The sequence below is a fragment of the Grampus griseus genome (assembly GCF_964374135.1).
Source record: "Grampus griseus genome assembly, chromosome: 12".
Lineage (NCBI taxonomy): Eukaryota > Metazoa > Chordata > Mammalia > Artiodactyla > Delphinidae > Grampus > Grampus griseus.
In genome coordinates, this window is record NC_139006.1 from 30,591,193 (window position 1) to 30,614,444 (window position 23,252).

General features: G+C 43.0%; 1 protein-coding gene across 4 annotated transcripts in view; it reads right to left on the bottom strand.

Annotated features, from left to right (window-relative positions):
* The window catches only part of PTPRM (protein tyrosine phosphatase receptor type M), a 746,863-nt gene that overhangs the window by 230,790 nt on the left and 492,821 nt on the right, over nucleotides 1–23,252 (bottom strand). For all 4 annotated transcript variants that reach the window (XM_082668014.1, XM_082668012.1, XM_082668013.1 and 1 more), the window contains exon 14: nucleotides 6,673–6,805. In XM_082668014.1, coding sequence (XP_082524140.1) covers nucleotides 6,673–6,805 — 133 coding nt within the window. The remainder of the gene's footprint in view (nucleotides 1–6,672; nucleotides 6,806–23,252) is intronic.

Consider the following 23,252-nt stretch of genomic DNA (forward strand, 5'->3'; position numbering starts at 1 on the left):
AAAACCCTCAGATGGAGCAGGGGCCTCTGCACAAGGAATACCGCTGGGCCAGTTTGGCCCAAGAGCGTTTCCTTCGCGCTTTCAGCTCTAGCATCTCTACCCAGGCCTGGCTTCAGGCTGCGGGGACTGTGAGCTGTCCTCCGGGCGGCTGTGCTCCCAGCTACCTTCACAACTAAGACCCATGCTCTCCAGGTGGACTCCGCACGGAGAGTCGGACCCCCTCCAAAGGAGGATCAGCTCCTGGTCCCACCTGGCCTCTGAGGGTGGAAACAAAGCCTTTAAGGTGGGCAATGGACCTGAGACTAGCCTCAGCTACGGCTCCCAGGCAAAGCAGCATAGCATGCGTACTGACAGTTAATATTCATTGGGGCCAGCACTGTAATGGTCGTCACTCATTTCCTTCTCCTAACACTCATGGGAAAGTCCTGTTATGATGCCTTCGGGGCATTTTACTGGGGAAGTTGGGGGACAGAAAGCCAGCCACGTGCCAGGGTCACACAGCTCAGCAGAGCCTGTGTCAGCCTCTGTCTCCAGGGGCCGCTGCCCACTCCACAGCCCCCTGAACCTAGGGTTTGTCTCTGAGGAGGAAGGAGAGAAGCTCGCTTGCTGAAGGCTTAACCATAAAACTCAACAAAGTTCGCTCACTCACTAAACCAGACGAGGACACAGCATCCTCGCTGCTGCGAATTATCAGAAGTAAACCACCGGCTCCAAGAATGCCATGGAACACATGTATTCGAAAGGATTTACAAAACGCTTCTGTAAAGGAGGAAGAGGAAAAAGCTTTCTTTTAGCTATTCTCCAATGATAGCTCAAAAAGGAGATTAAAACAGGCTGGCAGTCTGAAATATCTGTAGACTTCCAGCAAGGGTAAACAGCAACAAGCCGACGACTATTTGGTGTTTCCAGCTACTGGTTAGCAAGAGCAGCTGAGGCTTACAGAGTGAGAGGCACCTCTGAGCTTTACTGCTGTGACCAGTGGGGTGGTAACGCTCAGACACTCCTGGATTGACCCCAGGCTCTGCCGCGTATACCACGGGACCTTGAACAGCTTTCTGAACTTCTGGGCTATCATTTATCAAGCACCAGCTATGTCCATACTTGATTTTCATACTTCCCCCGCACACATTATCATCATCATCATTATCGTCACGTTTCACATTTGCAGACTGAGTTCAGAGAGGTTAAGTGACTTCCCTAAATCTATGCTGCCACCAGGTAGGAGCTGGGGTGTGAACACAGGTCTGTGAGATTCTAAAGCCTGTTGGCTGCCCTTATCATTCTCTGACCCCCTCCTCCTATAAACTAAAAAAACTGGTGCCTATGTTCCCCACCTTCCTTTTAAAATCTTCTTTATAAAGAGAGCCCAAAGAGCCCCGAATAGAACATAGTTAAATAAACCATTAGATTGAGTCCAGAAATAGTCAGAATATGGGAGCTATTAGAGTAACCATATGAAGTCCAGGTTAGAAGAGCCCTTAAAAAGGTCAATTTAATTTACCGCTGAACAAGGAGCCCACTCAGTTATCACCTAAGAAACTGAAGGACACTAGCTGATTGATTGATTAGGAGGGCATTTCTGGACCTATTTGTGAACACATGTATCCTGTTTCACATATGCCAAAAGCATGTGCTCGAGGAGAAAAGTCTCAGCTACTGAGTATTATTTACACAGCTACATATCAAGTACACATATTCTAAATAACCAAAAAGACATGTCTAGAGGTGACTTTCTCAATGCACTTTCAGAAAATGTGATTTTGAAATAGAACTTCGAATAAAGCATCCAGACTTAAGGCATTTTTCACATGTAACTCACACTTAACTGCAGTGGAAAAAATTTTCCCATGTCAAGTGTCAACAGCTCTAGTGGGGGAACTATAGTTAATGTCGACTTACCTGCACTCACATGCTATAGGCGTCTCTTTGAAAAGAGGGCTTTCATCAGACTTTTTCCCTTATCTTTTCTGTTTCATGTTTCCAGATACTCTTCCTATGTTACTGAACTTTTTTATCTTGGTAGTTCCAGTGTTTTTAAAATATAACAGAAAGGTGCTAAATGTTTAATGATATAGGCTGCTTTTGCAAAATGTACATCTGTTAAAATGCTTTATGGGAAGGAGATAGAGGTATGGTGCTGGAGGATGGAAGTAGTCACATTTACCTATAACAGGTGTTCATGAAGTAGAGTAACTAACATTTGCTATTTTCAGCAAGAATGTGTATCTCTTTAGTGATTTCCATTTAGTCACAACTTCTGTAATTTCTATTTACCACAATGACCGAGACAGAAGTATTACTGTAATTGATACAAATGTTCTCAAATTTCTAAAAGATCTATAGCAATTTTAGAAACAACAGTAAATATAATTAATCAGGGTAAAATAGATGGTGCTGGTATACTAAATTCTGTCAAACATGTTATTGAGATAAATTATTCCTTACGAAAAATGTTGAAAATGCAGGCATTTTCATTTATACAAATAAATTTAATTATACAGGGATGAAAATGATAAAAACTAAGTATCTGCTTCTCAACTTATTTTATATTAATTTTGAGAGTGTGTTGTCATGTGACTCTGCATGAAACTTATTTCATAGCTATTCATCTCAACACCCTTTCTTAACATTTGCTGCGTCAAAACACTGCACCCTCAGAAGAACACATACTTCTGGGAAGGGGAAAGTAAAAAGAAATTGCTTTCTTAAAGAATAAAATAAAAATACACGGAAAGGTTTTGTAAAAGGTTTTAAGGAAAAGCAGGTTTTGTATTGTATTAGTCTCGGCAAGGCTTGAATGTGTTAATATTCACAAACAGGTAACAACTAGTCTAATTTGTGATAGGTTTGTAAAATACTATAGCCAAATAAGACTGAAGGTCATCTCAGTTTTCAGTCATTATGGCCTAGGTGTGAAAGGATTCCATGAGTTAGTATGAGTTGAACAGATTTTACAGGTTCTATTCCAGCAATTAATTTTTAGAGAAGGCTGAGCCTTCAGACACCCACATGATCTTAGTTAAGCTAATAACTGGCAATGTCTCCCAGTGAAATTTGCTGTCCCTCCTCCTAAGAGCTCAGGCCCACGTGGCCTGGCATGCTGGCCCACCCAGACGGTCACTACTGACTTTTCCCCAGCAAGACAGACTTCCAATTGTATTTCCAGAAGTACTGATGCATTTGCTTCACCCACACTTTCTCCTGGGCCCAGGATGTCCTTATGACCAATGGCATGTGCTCGCATTGGCGACCCAGAGTCTGGCCCGGGTAGGAGTGGGCCTGCAAGTTTGATTAGCACAGGCTCGAACAAGCAAACACGACTAGCACTACACTGAAAGTCAGCTCTTTCCTGCCCACCCTCCTTCTCTCATTACATCTCCCCACTGAGTGCCTCCTGTGTGACAATGGGAAACGCGTGGCTAAAAGATGAACCCCTCACCGGCCAACACACGGAGACCTGAATCTGCTGCACAAAGCAAGCTTTGGAGAAGCAACTGTGTATGTTTACAGCGTGAGATAGAGTAAGGAGCCCCCACTGCACTTGCAGGACAGCAACTGCATAGTCGTGTCACCATTGGCTGCCGCGTAACAGAAAACCGGAGAGTTTTGGGGGGACTTCAGAGATCGGGGAGTGAAATTTGCTCAACTTAAAGATGAAGGAACTAAGGCTCAGAGAAAGTCAGAATCACAAAATTAGTTAAAACACAGGTCTAGGAATTCCAAATCTAAACTCCCTGTTGCTAACCAAACACTGTAGCTTGTTATGTATCAATAACTCTCCAGCCACTTATTCATGATTACTATCATATTTTAATGGTTCTGTTTAAAAATACAACTTTTAAAATTTAGACTCAAATTTTGGGAGAAAACCCTGAACAATTAGAAGTTTTTGGAATTTCTATTAAACAGGACAGTTTGGACCACATGACTGTTCAGGTCAAAATCTTGTAAGTTTTGTACTAAGAGGCATAGTATATTGGAAAATTTGCCTTACAAGGGAGCATATTCTATATTTCAGAAAAAGCAAATACACAAGTGGCACATGCTGTGAAAATAACCCTTTTAAGGTTACTATCTAGTAAATAATCATGTAAATTTGATATGAGTTATTGGAATTTAGTCTAAAGTTGTATCAAGGCCACATGTTACCATGGGCAGTTTCTTCAAATGCATAATTTATAACACAACCTCCATGACTGCCTGAGAGTCCAAGGTGGAATAATGAATTAATCCTGCAGAAACAGACCCTTGGAGGATGAATTAATATTTAGTTAAGGTCACGAGGGCAACTGGATTTGTAGTTTCAGGCTATTCCTCACAGAGAACTTGCCAGATGACACAAAAATCCAACACATTCCCACAGCTAAAAATCAACTCTCCAAAATGTTTAGTTTGAATATCCAGGCATACAAGGGCCTAGTGCTGCTTACAATTTATACTGGATCATATTAAAAAAAAAAAAGTACCAACCACTGGTACTACAGCTAAGCTTTCTACATAAACAACGAGGTGGGGAGAGAAAAAGCACATCCAGGAAAAAGTGTATGAGAGATGACGGAGAAGAAGGAAGAAAAAAGACAGAGATGTGAAGGGAGAAAGAAATAAAGAGACTGACAGCTAGAGAAGCAGAGAAGGGTAAAGAAAAGAAAGCTAGAGAGATGAGAAATGAAAAAGGAGGAGGAAGCTCCCAGCTATAAGATAAACAAGTCCTGGGGATGGGATGTACAGCTCAGGGACTACAGTTAATATCACTATACTAGTAACACTATGTATACACCACACTATAGCGCTGTGTATTTGAAAGTTGCTAAGAGAGTAGATCGTGAAAGTTCTCAACACAAGAAAAAAGATTTTAAAAATGGAGAGAAATTAAACGATGTGTGAGCAAAGAGAAAGGAAGAGAGGATGGATGACAAGTGGGGAGGAGTAGCTGAAATGATGGGGACCCATTAGTCACATATGAGCTGGGACAGAGCAGCTGGTTGTCCTAAGGCGTAACTAGACCAGTTACCAGAAAACGAAGGAAGAAGCAAGGAAAGATGTATATGTATGTATACACATTTGGATATTAACTCCCCCCTTAAATATTGCTGTGACCCAAGGGTTGACCTTCATCCCTGACCTCCTTCTGACTCGACAGTAGCTCTAAGTGCCCTCGTCCCAGCCCCAGCTTCAGCCGGACATATGTGGATGGATGACTCTGACTGTGGAAAGTACTCTTCCTGGCCCACACCAGCATATCTGACTGCTCAGTGGTCATGTCTACTCCACGTTACAGGAAGAGTGAACTTAAAAAAGTGCAGAGCTGAGCTCCCCGTCTTCACGCCCCACATGCCCCACCTCCTACACATTCGACATCTGGGAAGTGACGATACCCCCACGAACCGCCACGGCAGCAAGGAGGTTCTTTCTATTTTGCGTCATCTCCCTCAGGTCGGCCTGCAAACGGCTACTACAACGTAGCTCCTTATGTTTCTGAAGTTGCTGGTCTTCCTAACTCCAGCCTTCTTCTCTCCTTGCTGGCCTCAACCCTAACATCAGAGTGATCTTTCTGCGAGCAAAAGCACGTCACATTACTACCTGCTTAAATGCCACCAGTGGATTTTACGACCAGGTCCAGCGCCTTAGATGACCAGACAAGACCTCCAAGACCTGGTTTTGCTGACCCCTCTGTCCTCACCTCCTATCCTCCGTAACCTTACTCACACTCCATCATTTTTAAAAATCTTTTCTTTAACTTGAAGTCTAGTTGATGTACAATGCTGTGTTAGTTTCAGGTGTACAGCACAGTGATTCGATTATACATGTATATACATATTCTTTCTCATATTCTTTTCCATTATGGTTTATCACAGGATATTGAATACAGTTCCCTGTGCTACACATAGGACCCTGTTGTTTATAATTGTTCTTAAACTACATAAAAAAGGGACAATCTGTCTTTTCACTTCTTGCTGTCTATATTTTATGTTGATCATTTCTATATAAACTGAACATTGTATTATTAAGCAAGTTTTCACTCATTTCCACAAGACAAAAGACACTGCCTATTTTTCACGTATTAGAGGTGAAGATTGCTTATTATAGCCATATCTGTTTTTCTCCTCCTCTGACCACCCCTGGCCAAACAGGGCAACCTTATAACATCCAACATGCTACCATTCTTGTCCTTATGTGTCCATGCCCTGCGTTGCTGTCCAGCTGCTTTCTGAGAGTCCCTTTCTCATGGGATATTAACATGGTGCCCGCACATAACATGGGCCCAGTAAATTCTGTCATCGCCATAATCTTCAATATAATGAGAAGGAAAAGTCTTTTTTCTCATATCCTCAAGACCTAGTCTGTTGCTAGTAAATACTAAACATTTCCTGGTGAATAAATGATTTTACTCATTCTGCCAAGTTTTATGTACCAACCAACTTGTGGGAAGACACATGATCCTTATGTTGACCCAGCATGAGAAACTGCATATTTACACAAAATCACAACCACGTACCCTAAATTTTGTTCCATAACCTTGAATGCTTTATGACGCAAAATAGGAACAACCAGAGCCACAGATGTATCTTGGTCATCAAAGCCAAATGAGTAACTGAGTATTTTCACACACAAGAAGCCTCTGGGCAAACAGCGGGCCAAGAAGCATATGGGTGGCAACGGCCGGGAGCTCACCTTTTCTTCATGACCAACACGACTCCAAGAAATATAATCACGAACAGCAAGATGCCAGCGATGACTCCTGCGATCTTGACTGTGTGGTCTGTTTGTTTCTCGGGTTCTGGGACTGGTTTTGGAGTGGCAGCTCCTGAAGGGGAGAAGAAACGAGAAAGAAGACACGGTGGGTAAGGGAGAATAAAAATGTTAGCTTTTTAAAATTTTGCTGCATTTAACAGAGTCATAAGACTTATCAGAGTTAGCAGACAGACGAGCTTTGATTTTTTTTCAACGGCTTTCACAGGCGCTGAAAGGAATGTAATTGTTCGCATTGTTCTTCCCTATTTCACTAAACCCCAACACAAGTTGGAAAGCACACCCACGACTGACCCTTTTATAAGAGACTCTTCTCAAACACAGTTTTTAAAATATTTTTATTATCTCTATGGGCTCCCTGATCTTTCTGCCTTTTAGAAACTTGCTACCAACACAATAGACATCCTCAGCCTTTATCCAAAGTTGATTTGCTGGAACATTTCCCCCAATTATTTTTCATAAATGAAGCAGTAATTCCATAACAATATTAGCCCAAACACCTGGAGAAGAGAGATAAGCTCACTTACTGTGCATTTTACCAGCAATTGTTTTTTTAACACAATAGAGATTTTTCTCCCCCTTGCCTTTGAAAATCTAAATCTAGGTCACATCTGGTAGGCAAAAGACTCCTTCTAAGCAATTTATTCACAAAGTGGGAAGCGGACGATGATCACACTACTGGCACCCACATTTCGTATCTGTTTAAATGAGATAACCAGGGCCTTCCAGTGGCCACTGTCTTAGCTCTCCTGCTTTCCCGGTTTCAAAACACTATCTGTCCTGTTTACAGTATAATGTGATGGAATGTCAAGTCTGTGTCTGATGAAATATCCATTTCCTCTGCTAAATGAGTTCAGGATGAAAAATATTAGGACTGAAATGTTCAATTCACTAAACAGAATCCACTTTTGAAAGGCTTCTCCCTTTTTAATCAGAGCACGACAGTCCTTGGCATCTGAGCCATCACGTCCCCTCCCTAGGGAGACAGGTCATTGGGAAAGTAGGAATTTTATGCCCAAATTTCTCATGTTAGAATTTTCTTCTTGCTTTTGTTGGTAAAAATGAAATCAACACTGGCTATGGTGCCAGACCTTTCTACTCTTCCACTGGGTTTTGCATTCATGCTTCATCTGATTCTTGAAAAACTTAACCATCACTGTCTCCTGTGCACTCCAGGCCGGGCTTAGTCTAAGATGAGTCATCGCAGAGAAGCAGGGTGTCAAGCTGTAACTTTCCATCTGTTTCCACTGGAACATATAAATGTTTCTTTCAAAAGTTATTCATATTAAGATTTTATATGAGACCCTGCACCCTGAACATGGCCGTGGCCATCAGACAGACAGAGCTGCTCAAGGTCGGAGAGAAACACAAGGCAGGAGACGGAGGGCCACGATCACCCGAGTTTCCACCCCACGTGTACTTTCCAATCAAAGCAACGGTTGCAAGGAGAGCAGTGGTGATGTGAAAAATCACACCTTATTAAATACAAACCCTGCCAGATATAATGACTCTTTACAGGCCATTTTTATTTCTGACCACTTCAGGAGGATGTCCTGTTATTTTGTTTGAAAGAATATCCCTCAAACAGTTGTCCAAATGAACCCTGAAAATATTTACTGTTTTTTATTATAATAACATCTGAAGTATACCACTACAACAGGCCACTGGAACATACAGCCAAGTGGTAGATTTGGAGGATACTGTTACTTTGAATAAACTGCTAAGAAAAATTTAAAGATTCATTGTGTATGTTTTAAAAGATGAATAAAAGGTGAAAAAAGCCATTCATGTAAAAATAACATATTTCAAATTCACAAAACTGACAAAAAGTCCAATGGTTTTCAATTCTGATTTTTTTTTTATCCAGTTTGAAAACTTAACTTAAAAAAATAAAATCTAATTGCTTTCATTCTTCCAAATGCTGGCACATTGGGGACCATTCCATTTACCTCACTAGGGATAGAATGCAAGTTCTCCAGATATGTTTTCTAAATAAATGATTCTCTAAGTTTTTTGTAACTACGTTATTCCAGTAAATACAACACACAGGGAAGAAATTATTTAGAAAAACTGGATTCGGCTTAAAAATTTAAATTTAAAAAATTACAAGGATTCAACTCATACACTGTAAACACTCCATAAGAGAAGAGAGTCCTGTTAATGGTCACGTGTTTGCTTCTGTTACGTTGTGCTTTAGCCTTTTTCCTAAGCTCTGTGAGAAGTGAGGAGTGACCCTACCTATCCTTGGGTCAGGGAAAGAGATCAGCCCTGCGGCCCCTCATTCCCTGCAGGAAGCACATTGCTATGCAGCCAGCGAAGGTCAGGATCATCATTCTTTAGCACCTACTTTTAACTCATTTCACGTTGCAGGTCAAGAAAATGAAATGTTCAATCTCTGTGACACACAGGTGCAAGGTAACCATGGCAGCAATCATGCAAAATGGGGGAGCAACTGATAAAACGTGAGGAGGGCTGCCCTGCAGGTCTGTGCGCGACCCTCCCTTTGCCTGAAAGGTACGGCCACCAGCTCACCGTGGTGGGGCCTGGGTGAAGGGGCTCGTTCAGGTGTCTGGTTTTAAGACTACTCTGGGGAAACACAAGTTGGGCTGAAATGAGTCACGACCCCGGGAAAATCTCGCTAAGGTGTGTCATTCACTGCAGGTTCCCTCAGGGACACACCATCCCTGCCTTCTCCGTGAGCTCTGCCCTCCATCCCGGCCTGAGATGGACATCCTTCCGTCCTTCCCCCACAGGATGCTCTTCTCTCCCCGTTTCTTGCTTTGGAAACACGTGCTTGTGAGCTGTCAGTCAGCCTCAGACAGAGGATAATTTGTGACAGAATGTGGTTGCAACTGATAGCTTGGTTTTTTTCCCCCTTTACCCAAATCTATGCCCGTAAGAGTGTAATTTACAAACTGCTTGGCAAGAGAGTTGTTATAATATTTCCCCTTCCGTTTTATTTTCTTGCCGGGTTTCTAACGGTATAAACTTTTATTCTTTTTTTCTTGGTATAAATTCTAATTCTTCATGGAAAGGTGTTTTTATTCTCTTCTACTGTGCATCCTGCTTAGAGGTTACTGCACATGTAGCTCCTTTTAAAGAGAATAAATTCAAATGTATGCATTTCACAGTGGGCATTATCTAGGCTTGGACGTATTCATTAAAATGATAAATAAGCTAAATGTTCAGGGGGAAGGAGAAAGAACATCATCTCCGCAGATGCCCACGCTGCTGACTCCCAGTGACAGCTCCGGGTGTGTTGTTTTGTTTCGATGACCAAAAAAAGTTTTTTTAAAAAAAGGATGGTATTCCAGTGAGCCTGCATTATTTAAGGTTTCAGATATAATGTATAACGTGAAAACTCTCAAAAGAAAGGGAGCGATTAGCCAATGCAGTGTTTGGCTGGTTTTCAACCTGGCAGGAAACAGTCCATCTTGGTCCAGTGTTGGACGTTAAATTCAGTAACAGCAGCTCTCAGGCTGAGAACTGGATGTACTCAGCCACTGGCTCGAGGGTCTGGGCCCAGTTCTGACCACTGAACAGGCTGCATAAATTTCCCCCGAAGACCCACAGACACCAGCCCAGAAGGACACGGAGGCATCACCGCTGCCTGGAGTGGCTGAGCCCCCAGGGCAAGGTCTTCCTCTCCTGAGCAAACGGAAAGCCTTTCTAGAGGGAAGGGAGGGGGGGGCGTGGCTACCCAGAACCTCTGCACGATGGTGACTAGGGTTGGCTGCCCTTGACTGTGGGGAAAATCAGTAATATTCTCCATTTATACATCAAGAGTTTATTGCACATCCAGCGATGTGCCGTGTGCTGTTCTAGAAACACAGCAGTGAGCACGTGGGTAAAACAAAAGCCTCTCTCCTTGTGGAAATTAGATTCCTGTGGGACGCAGACCCAGAGGTAAACGATACTGTGCAGGTTGTTAATCGGTGCTCGTGCTACAGAGAAACCCGTGTTGGGTGGGGATGGCAGGGCAGCGCGGTTGCCGCTGAGCTCCAAGATGGGCTATCAGAGAAGAATTACTGAGAAATAACGTGTGAGCAGAGACCAGAAAGAGGAAGGGGTGTGAGGTACGCTGACACCCAGGGAGGACAGTGGAAAGAAAAAGTTTAAAGCTACAAGACGAGACTGTGAAACACTGAGGTGTGACTGGAGTGGATATGCCGGGGAAAGTGGGGGGCACAAGGACAGACTTGGGGGCACCTCAAGAGATCCTGGAAGGACTTTGCTTTTCCTCTGCACGAGACGGGAGCCACGGGGGTATTCGGAGTGGAGGAGGGATGTGATCTGGCTTAGCTTTCAACAGGATCACGGAGGATCACCAGGGTCACTGGTGGCAGTGTTTAGAACAGACCGTCGGGGGTCAACAGTGAAAACAGGTATGTCAGTTACGAGGCTATCGCGATAGTCCGCACAAGAGATTAGGATGGTCTGGAATAAGATGGCAGTGGAGGTTGTGAGACATGGTCACACTTGAGATCTATTTTGACGGTCCAGCCATCAGTATTTGTCCATGAACTGGATGGAGGGTGTGTTGATACAACATCCAGGTTTCTGGGAGGAGTGACTGGAAAGATGGGGTTACCATGTCCTGGGATGCAGAGGACTTGGAGGGGCAGGTGTGGAAGGGTAGGTGGGGAAATCAGGAATTTGGTTTTGGACAAGTTAGTTTTGAGATACTAGACACCCAAAGGGATCTCAAGTAGGCTGTGGGGCATAAAGGGGAGAGGTCTAGACTTGGGGTGAACATTTGGGGCGTTGCCAGCAAAACGATGGTCTTTAAAGCCATGAGACTCAGGAGGGCACCTGGGAGGTGAAGAGAGAGGGTGCGTCATGAGGAGGGACCAGTAATGGAGACGAAAAGGAATGGCAGATTGAGGGAGGGGGGAGGAGGGAAATCGGTGAGGAGAGGGAGGAAGTCAGTGTGATACAGGCAGAGAGGGAGAATCGCCACGGAGCCAGGGAGGAGTGTGGGGATCCAGGGAAGCTCTCTTCCTTAAGACGCAAGAAATTAGGGCATTCTGAATGGTGATGCGCACGGTCCCCGAGAGAGGGAAAAGCTAATGACGCAGGAGGGAAAGGAGATGGCTGCTGGAGCAGTGACCTTGAAGGGGCCGGAAGGGATGGACCTGGAGAGGGTCGTACAGAGAGGTAAGGGGGCGAAGGTCTAGGGGAAGAAGGGGGAGGTGGACACCCAGGCTCCTTGAGAAAAAGGGCCTCATGAGATGAATCCGGATGATCTCAAGGCAGATGGTGACGGACACGTGCGGGTTCGGTGGGGTTGCAGGTTTATCCAGGCACACAGAGCTGGGGCCCCTCCTCCCTGCTCACAACTAGATGAGGAAGTGGGGGAGGAGGAGAAAAGGCAGAGAGGGCCTCTTCTCCGAGTTCCATCCCAGTGAGCAGATGGGATGGACACCGATAGTGACATCCCTGGGATGGACACAGGATGGACCCCTTGCCCGAGCCATCCTATGTCCATCCCTGTGATGCGGCCGATCTTGGTTTTCACAGTCTTCAAATAAACAGCTCCTTTTACGCTCCAGGTCCTGTAAAGAGGCTCTGCAGGGGACTCGAGGTGAGCAAGACGAGTGACACCTCAGCCTTCCGTGCCCGCTGCAAGAGGCCAAGAGAGGTGCCACGGGTGAGCTTCAAAACCCAACTGGAGGAAAGAAGGACGTTCCCTTTGGAGAGCAATGAAGGCTACTGCCTCACCCAGGCCAGGGGCCTCCAATGTCTGGTCCAAGTGGGTGACGGGAACTGCAAGGATGCAGGAGCTCACGGAGGGCACCTCACTGGCCGCACATAGTGCCCTCCGGTCTAAGAGCGCCAGGCACTGGGCGGATGTCGGTGCCACTCATGGAAATACCTGGCCCGCTTCCTGATGGCGGACCTGGTGTTTGGGTTCAACGTTTGCACTGAATTCAAACAACAAAATACTTCATTCTCACAACATGCAAAATCAAATACCAAAATTCCACTTCTGGTACTTGAGGGGGGAAAGAGAGAAAAGAGTCGGGGGACAGCAACCGTGGGAAGTTGCTGAAAAGAGAAACAGGAGGTTGAGAAACCTTATGAGAAAAAACAAAATGGAAGCTGTGGAAACATGTAAGAATACTGTTTCTCTGAGTGTGTTTCAGAGCACTGGTCCCCAGAGATATTCTGAAGTATCCATTGGGGAAGCCTCAGCCACTCTGGACTAGCATTTTTATGACTTTATGGAACAGAGAATCTATTTCAAATAATTTTCATAGTTATTTTTCACCTTTTGCAGAGGTCTTTTCTTTTTCTTAAAAATAGCAACACCCTGGTTTTAAAGATTATTGTCAGTTCTTTCATGTCTTGCTGCTCAGAAAAATTAGAATTCCTTGCTATCTATGTTTGCTTTTTCCAGCTGTACCTTAACATTACATATAATCACGAAACATCTCCAAGATTTTTCATTTAAATTGTACATCATTGTTTCTCCCTCTGGGAATGCAAAGTCAGTCAGTACCCCTGGAATAATCTCCGTTCACACTTTATGTATTATTTGTAACCTGATTATGCTTTTGAATTTATCATTCTTCCTTTGTACCTCATTTCCACCGTAGGGCATGCAGGGTATGTATGACGTACAACTAATAATCAGAAACATAATTTTTCATATAAAACTGAGATGCTAGATTGTTTGATATATACCATCTCTAAAAAATTAATCTACTTTTTAATTTTTGTTCTAATTTCATGACAGTTACTGCTCTCATTTATTGATGGGGCCTACAGCCTGTGGGTAAGATGATCAAACCCTTATAACTTACTTTCTGGAAGTTTCCAGAGAATTATTAGTGCCGTTACTGGTCTGATGAAATGGCTTTATTTTTTCCATCTGCATTTCTCAAATCACCATCAAGTAATAAAATGAGTGAACAGCTTGTCAATAAGAAGCCATCAACTGTGTTCACCTTTCATATGAACTGAATAATCAATAAAGGAAATGTGAGTGGGTGATTTTGAGGATGTTATCAGTTAAGAGTGGACATTTCCAACAGTTTCTTTAAAACTAAACTTTGAAGGCGTTAAAATAAAAATCAACTGTCCCTGACATTTTTTCCATACTTTGTGTCTTGGGTCATGCTTATGTTTAGCTCTCAGAAATCATTTATGTGGGAGAAAGGATCACACGGCATCCTGCACAAAGCAGTAACTGTTTGCAAAAGACCCTTGCAGCTTTTTCTGCTGCTTGAAATTGGTCATTCACTCTCTTATCAAAAAGTAAGTGTACCTAATAAATTCTATGTGCTTGCTAGAAAAATCCGTACTTCTGAGGTTCAAAAAGTATACAGGGTATAGCAAACTGCCTGCAGAGGTGTGACATGTCTTTTTACAGGCCAATGAGCCACACACACAAAAAGTGACCCTCAGAGACGTACTGAGGATTCCTGGGGTCTCAGCAGAAAGTGGGGTCACATCATCTCCTGACTCTCATTTACTAAGCATATAATTTTCCTCAAACAATGAAGTTATTTAAGAAATAAGGCTTGGGCTTCCCTGGTGGCGCAGTGGTTGAGAGTTCGCCTGCTGATGCAGGGGATGCGGGTTCGTGCCCCAGTCCGGGAAGATCCCACATGCCGCGGAGCGGCTGGGCCCGTGAGCCATGGCCGCTGAGCCTGCGCGTCCGGAGCCTGTGCTCCGCAACGGGAGAGGCCACAATAGTGAGAGGCCTGTGTACCGCAAAAAACAGAAATAAGGCTTACATTAGTTGTATCATTCTGTTCAATATATTTTAGAACAGAAGTTCACTAATTACAGAGACTTCAAGAATCATTCCAAGAGCTTTTGAATATGCAGATGGCTGGGTTCCCCAGGGCCTCCGGATGGAAGGTCTGAGGTTGGACCCAGGAATCTGTATGTTCTGCCCTAGGTAATGCTCTACATGACATGAGGAAAAATCCAACCAGAGAACCATTGGTCCTAAATATCTTTGAGGAAGGTTTCCACAGACTATGGCAAAATGGGAAAAATACTTAATTGGGTGGTTGTTTATAAAATACCTCCTAATATATTGATATCTTACTTTATCATTTAGCCAATGTCCTTCATTGCACTATTTTAAAAGATCCTTTGACACAATGAAAAGGCAAACCTGGTGGAATCAAACTCTGGTTATACGATCACCCAGAATTAGCAGGGATTGGAAAGTGTTCTTAATCGTAAAGGAATTTAAAGTACGCTGATCAACTGCCCAGGTGCTACTAAATTAGATGGAAAGGAAGAAGGCTGATCTTCGTGAAGACCTACTTTGTGTGCCAGGTATCTTACGTAACCTTTATTTAACATCACACCATGAGGTATAATTAATGCCATTTTACAAATGGGGAAACTGAGGCAGCAGAAGCAGTCAGGAAGAGGAGCTTGTCTCAAGCCAGTGAGAAGGGACATGAGAGTGGGGATGGGGGGGGGTGGGCTCTACATTTGGGATCCCGGTGTGACCCTGAAGCCCACGGGATTCACTGAATCTCCACTTCCGCCAGGAACACAGTAATCACTCGGGTGGTTACGGGTGACGTTCTGGAGGACAAGACTCCAGTTTAAAACATCATGACCAGTTGTAAAGAGCAGAGCCTAACAAAAGGTGAAGATAAATCAAAGTGCAGAACAATGCCATAAGGAAGTTAAAATCCTGCAAGAAAAATAAGACAAATAGATGAGGGCAAAGGACGCCCCAGGCCTAAGTCCAGACAAGAGAGGCCGGATCACTGTGGTTCTGAACTGGACCGGAGGAGTGACATGCATGCGATCCTTCCAGCGCACAGTGTGCTGGTCAAGGCTGAAAGGGAATCAAAGAAAAGAAACACACATGATCGGCAGGGTAGAAAAGAAGGACTGTGATAAAAGGCAAAGGGCACTTATCTAACCAAGGACGGACCAGCAGGTGCTACGGCTGGTCTGGAGCTTCCCAAGAGGAAGTACTATTTCTCACCCACTTGTGACTTGTAAGCGTTAACCTGATGTCTGTAACCTAGTGGTCACCTGATAAGTCCTTCCTGAATGAAAGTCTTAAAACACAGAAGTTTTTTTTTCTTTTTTTAAGTAAATTTATTTATTTTTATTTTTGGCTGCGTTGGGTCTTCGTTGCTGCGCGCGGGTTTTTCTCTGGTTGCATCGAGCGGGGGCTACTCTTTGTTGCGGTGCACAGGCTTCTCATTGCAGTGGCTTCTCTTGTTGCAGAGCACGGGCTCTAGGCACGTGGGCTTCAGTAGTTATGGCTCGCGGGCTCAGTAGTTGTGGTACATGCACGGGCTTAGCTGCTCTGTGGCACATGGGATCCTCCCGGACCAGGGCTTGAATCCGTGTCCCCTGCATTGGCAGGTGGACTTTTAACCACTGCGCCACCAGGGAAGCCCCAGAGGGGGAGTTTTAAAAGAGAACGTTGACCATGTGCCATCTGTGTACGTGAGTAGAATGTTTTTGAATGTATAGGCTTAAACAAAGGCAGGAGTCCATGCTCCTGCAGAGAAAAGCTGCCCCTTTTTCCTCTCTGTATCCTTGGTGCCTAGAACGTAGCATGTACTTAATAAAATTCCGAGCAAGGAAATGAATTTGGTTGTCCAGAAAGGAAATTTTGACCCTCAGCACATAAAAAAGAAATATATTACAAAGGAGATTTATTTACTCTACCCTCAGGTTGAAGAACAGTCACCTGACATTAGGTCAGTTTACCTCCCTGCCCAATGTCTAAAAATTCAAAAAACGCTACACTTTCTTCATCTCCTTTCCCACTGCCATGGACCTGGTTCATTTCTCTTCTGGATTTTGCTCTTGACTCCTAAGGAGACATCCCAGACAGCCATTTAGACACTCCAGCCATACTGATCTTCCTAAAGAAGAGCCCTAATCATGCCATTCTTTCATTTAAAAAGCAAAACAAAAAACCCAAAAGCCTCCTAATGCTTATTACAAAAGGCAGCCAGGCCTCCTATGAACCGGCTCCCAGCCCCTTTCTTAACTTCATGCCTCTTCTCTCTCTACCTTCCTGCATCTACCTGGGTTCCAACCAAATGGAGATGTTCAGTCTCCCCCAGCCCCCCACATGCAACATCTCCCCTTTGGTCCTGCCACTCCTTCTCCATGGACCCATCCCTACTCACATTTCCTAGGTTCAATCCTACCCGTCCTTCAAAGGCCACCTAGCCCAGCACTGTTCCTGTGCCTTTGAAGGAAGTATTCTCTCTCCTACTGAACTGCTATAGCACCTTCTTTTCACCCCTCTTGACTATTTTCAGCCTTGAGTTCAGTTATTTTGGTAAGTCCTTTATATTACATGCTAATATGCGTTCCTTGGGACAAAGGTGGTTTTACTTTTCGGCCCTCACATGATCCGGCCCAGCATCTTATTATGTGCCCGCAGTTCTCGCTGAATCAAAGCTCTCTCCCAATAAGTCTCACTTTAATTTTTCTGTCTTTCTCATCTGTACTCTCTTCACAGCCGACCTATTCTTTTTCCATTTGTGTTAAAGTTCTCAGACATAGGGTGATGGGTATAAAAGGAAAGAAAAAAGAGGAAAAAGTAGAAGTGTAAAGACAAGTCCAATTTTGTGGTCTTTCCTCCACCGATCCCTGGCATTTAGCGGGGGGTTACTAAGACAAGTGGGGTCTGCGGCTGCCTTCTGATGACCTTCCATGGCCATCAAGACAACATGCTGAGAAAGAAGGACCATCTGAGCCTTGGCTCCAGGGACCATGCCGGAGATTAGCCAGGGCACAGAAGGCTTTCCTCAGTATGTTGATGACAGATAAAAGTCTTTGCCAGTAAATTTACTGACCAAACTTTCATCAATGATAAAATGGGATTACTAGGAAGAAAGAGCATGGAAATAAATACTAGTGGCAAAATATTATATTTCCAGCACCGAAACAGTGAGATATATGTCCATCAATGATGAGAAAGTTAACTGGGTACGTATCAGACAGACAGGAAATGAGTATCTGTCAAGAATAAAGTGTTATGAACTCAATACTTGTAATGATTAGGTAGCTGTAGACCATTCTTCATGATCATATGTTGAATTTGTTTTAGAAGTCTTTAAACGAGTCAAAATTTCTGCTGGAGAATAATTACAATGGTCTGGGACTTTTTAGAAAGCAAAAAAAAAAAAAAGAGGAGAAACTTGTAAGATAATGCTAATATGATTACAATTATTATGAGTAATTTTATTTAATAAAATGGTTATATCATTCCTATGACCTTACTTTAGAAGCATTTTCTAACTTCCTTGTTACTCAGGGAAGAAATAAGGTAGAAATCTGAAAATTCCCTTTATTAAGCCTTTAAACTGGCTAAAAGACACATGTAAATCACTCTGGTGTGGGGGGTGTGTGTGTGTGCACACGCATATTTATATATAAATATATGCCAATGTCTAAAGAGATTATTCAAAGACATACACGAAGTACCCACCAAATTGGTAATACCCCACAATGTTTTTTTTTTTTTTGTCACGTTTACTGTGAAGTTAGATATAATCTTGAGTAAAAAAGAACAAAATTAAATGACTGCAAGGACAGCACCTAGGCAAAAATCCCAGAAAAAAACTGGTATGCTGATAATGTGTTTTGACCAAGAACTCTAACTTGAGTAAACTGTTGTAATTAATAATAAACCATAATTAATAACTGCATCATTAGCAATACCAATAAGTACATTATACAGATTAAACTGAACATCAATTACATGGCTAGAGTGATGTATTGCTTGGATATTTACTGGAGGAGATGGGAAAACTCATCAGAGATTCTCATAGATGTGCCGAACACATGCCATTTATTAATTCCCGGGCAGGTGCCAGGCTGATTTTCAAAGACTGTTTCTCAAAGATAGTTATTCACTCTTCTGAATGAAAACAACATGTTGAAGAAAACTTATGTTGCTTCTCCTTCCCTTACAAACCACTCTATATTTTTCCAACTTCATACCCAGTGTCTGAAAAAGGTCCTCAATGAGATAATCTATCATCCCTCTCAACAGAGTTCTATTAAAGCACATCGTCTCGTGCTCCCTTGAGAACCAGTGTAATTGAGGGACAAACACAAAGAGAGGTGTCCACATCTAAACCAACGACAGTGAGGAAGGAACAAACGAACCCCCAAATGGCCAGGACCACAAAAGAAAGCCTGGCGTTTTATTCCGTGCGCTGGGCTACAGGGAAGTGCACACTAGGTTAGGCATTGCTTTGGGCTATTACTGCTTCAAATAAAGCAGCTGTCTTTGAAAATGCAGTGTTTTTTTTTTTTTTTTCCATCAGTAGCATCATCATCATTGTTGCCAGTGGCAAGAGAACAGGTTGGGTCCTGCTGAGGCTGTTTATATCCCAAACGCAGGTAAGTGGGAAATACCATCTGTGGGAGATTCATCACAGGTCCTGACATATAATAAAATAATCACATTGCTCTCACGCTCCAGTGCTCCTGGAGACCCCAGTAGCCACGTGCTGTTCGTGTAGATAACACCCTACTTAGCATCAAGAAATCCTTTCATTTTCTGGGAAGTTCACGTTTGAACCTCTAGGAAGGGCGGGGTCAGCATTCAAGCTTGGGAGGGGCGGTGGCCTGCATTGATTACCTGCTTGAAAGCCCTAACAGCCATAAACAATCCTCTATCAGGACAACAACAAACAACAAAGCCACAAAAGAAGTTACCAGCAACTGCCAACTCCTCTGCCTTGACCCGCAGCCAGCTTTGTGAGAGTCCTTTACACGTGTTACTGTATTAATTCTCCCACCGCCCCCTGTGAGGTTAAGAAATAGATTCTCACGTTTTACAGACATGGAAGCTGACTTCTGGAGTTTAAGAGATTTGCCCAAGAAGTCTGGACCTGAGCTCACTACCTTTTATCTAAAGCAAATACTTTCTGAATTGTACGCTGGGACCCAGAGGTTCCCTGAGAACTGCCCTGTTAAATCCAGGCCCAGATTCCTGTCTGACATGTTTGAAAATGGCCCTAGGAAGTGTGGCTTTGAAGATGATCCGGAGTCTAAACTGGAGGGCTTTCACTGTTCCCTCTGAGCTGATCAAGGGTAGCTGCGACTCTTAGCACTTTCCCATTATTTGTCCCTATAAGGCAGGCGGGAGAAGACAGGCAGAAGCTTGAATCTGGGCTTTATCCTGAGTGGCCCACCACTGGCTTCAAATTTCTTTGAAGTCCGTAGCTCTATTTTTTTGAATGGAGCATGTAGATGTTGCCTTTTGCTCTGTGATATACTGATTTTTAATGCAAATAATGTTTTAAATGATTCACCACCAAGGAAAGTGATACTCCCTTCTGGAAGCCCTGGATTCCAGTCTGACAAGCATATGAGATGGGAAGGCAGCTAGACAAGGGCTACAGTTCCACAAAGGAGAGCGACCCCTCTTTCCCCCTTCCCCTTGGGGCAACCTTTCCAAAGAGAGAGAGAGACAGGTTATTTGATTAAGAATATATGGTCCCTAAGCTAGAAAAACCATGGCCTGAGAACGAATCAGACATTCAAAGCCAAACCCAAGATTCTATCACATGAAAACAATGACAACTCTACAAGCAGTACATATGTGCCTGCGTGTGCCTGTGTGGGGGGATTTGAATATGCTAGAACTTCAGAAGTCAATCTTTTTAAAGACTTTGGGCCTCCCCGTCAGCCCTCTGGAGACACTGATGAACAAGTTTTGACACTGATATTGTCAAAAGGGCAAATAAGATGAGGCACCTGGGTTGAAAGGACTGTGCTTTTTCAACTTTCTGTTTTGGTCCTGGACCTTTCCCTTGATTCTCATATAAGGTCAGTAGAGTATTTAAAATAAGAATTCTTTCTCCAGAAAAGAGTTTTGTCTATGCTACATCTATCCTTGAAGTTTTCTTGATTTGCTTCCTCAACATCTTGCCCTGTTAAGATGCTGGAGGAAGTCCTGACTTCTTTTCCATTCTGACTCAGTACACTGGCTCACACCCATAAACACTTTAAAAACCTCTCACAGGGACTTCCCTGGTGGCGCAGTGGTTAAGAATCCGCCTGCCAATGCAGGGGACACAGGTTCAAGCCCTGGTCCGGGAAGATCCCACATGCCACGGAGCAACTAAGCCCGTGTGCCACAGCTACTGAGCCTGCACTCTAGAGCCCATGAGCCACAACTACTGAGCCTGAAAGCCAAAACTACCAAAGCCCGCGTGCCTAGAGCCTGTGCTCTGCAACAAGAGAAGCCACTGCAATGAGAAGCCCATGCACCACAACAAAGAGTCGCCCCCACTCGCCACAACTACAGAAAGCCCACGCGCAGCAATGAAGACCCAACGCAGCTGAAAATAAATAAATTAATAAATTTATAAAACAAAACAAAACAACAACCTCTCACAAATACTAAGCATTTTACAGTATTCTAAAAATACTTATTTATAGGAGAAACTAGTTCAAAGTCAACCAAAAATGCACAGCAGTAAGACATGGCCCTTTGCCTACAAATTCTCAGTGGAATTCACTGCTTTCTTAGACATTAAGCTGTTGGAATTCATGTTGATGCCTTATGTTCTAAATGGTAGTCACGTTTTTCTAAAGCAAGTAAAGTGCTGAAAACCAAAATATCACAATTGGTATCTATCAACAATAGTCAGTGAATGGCTACAATGTTGTCTAGTTCCATGCTAGCCATTGAGGTAAAAAGAAACACCCAGTAGGACAGGAAATGTCACTCAGCTTTAATAAATATTTAAAAAAATATCCAGGCCTTTTCCATGTTAACTGATATCAAGTATGAATTAATGTAATTTCACTATAAAATTGATACTATATATTCCTTACAGAAAAGGCAAGAATAATTTAAGTCAGTGACATAAAATCTTTTGTGCAAAATCTCTATTTTTTAAAACTGCAGCCATTCTTTTTCCCAGTATTTTGCACCTTTTACCCAAATTTTAGTTTATTTTAAGCTCAAAACTTTACCTTCAGCATTCCTTTTGGATATGCACAATGCACTAGATTAATAACAAAATTATAAGGTAGATTTCCTAAAATATAAAATCTCAATTTATGCTTTTCAAGCCAGGAAGCTCTATGCCTTAAGCAAATAAAAGACAGTTAAACATATTGTTTTATCTTCCTTTATCACACTGCTGATAGAAAGAGAAAACACAAAAGGATACTGAAAAATTAAATTGCTCTCTTACACTGAAAATCTTTTACGTAGAAATTCTAAAGTTTATGTAGTAAAAATGGAAAACAACACTATTTCAGGGTAATATATATCTTTTAAAATATATTACTTCTGAAACTAAATGCTTGACATTTGACTCAGTGTTTCCTTCCAAAAATGACAAGGAAAAAGGAACAGAATCTTCCCTGGCAGTCCTGTATCCTCTCACCATTGTCTTGTAACTGTACCATTTTATAGATGAAACTGCCATAGCAAAACAACAAATACAACACATAAAAGAACAAAAAGGGCAATAAATTACCAGTGACACTACAGCCCATTAAAATGCATTCAGCTGCTGTTGCAGGAAGAAGAAAAACTTCCCCTCACTTTATATTCTTCTAGATGAAAAGGAAATTTTAGAATCCTCAAGCAACCCTTATAAGAGATGCTGAAATTCCAACCAAATTCTCCTCACATTAACTGCCCATGTTGGCCTCTGAAATGTATAGCACTGATACCCTGTTCCCTCTTTACTAAGAAAGGCCCAAGACGGGGCATGTGAAATGCTAATCCTCTGTACTGATAGGATACTGCATTTGAAAAAAGCCAGGACACCTAACTAGTTGGAAAATGGTAGGTCTTACTCAGCCACTATTTCCAATATATTGATTATCAGCTTCAATAAAGAGTTTGGCATTTTAATTGATAAGGAAGCCTAAAGGAGGCATTTTCTTTGCTTAATTTTCACCCAAAATTCTCTCAAAAGGTCCAATCGAAGCTCTATGACTCCATGACTGGGGAATGATAGGATAGTACGTTTAGAGCCCAACTGATTATAAGTTAACTTATTTCATTATGCACTTATCGTATTACGAAGAGTTCAAGAAACTGGTAAATTTGTTGAAGTGGGTTATTTATCGAACTGTTTTACGTTGGTCCTAACAAAGATGGTAGACAGAAGTTACACTTCCTTGAATCCTCATCTCTTAACGCAGAGCTCATTACCCATCAAACTCTCCAAGGAGATGAGAGGGTCTTCAATGTGAAGGATGAACGAGGGAAGCTTGCCTCCTAAAGTACGGACAGTGGATGCTCGTGGAGCAGCGCAGAGCACAGCCACAACAGCTAAGGGCTTCAGGGACTGAAATGCTGCGACTTATTTTAATCAGAACTGAACTGTACGCCCTTCCTGGAAGTGCCGGACAGGAGGCTAGCCATCGGAGGCCCATGGGACACTTGGTCACGTGACACTCTGTACCACCTGGAGACCCAGTCCTGACGGCGTGACAGTCAGGAGCCCCTCTCGGGGGGATGTTATTTTAAAAAAGTGGTGTGGAAATTAGTTCACACCTTT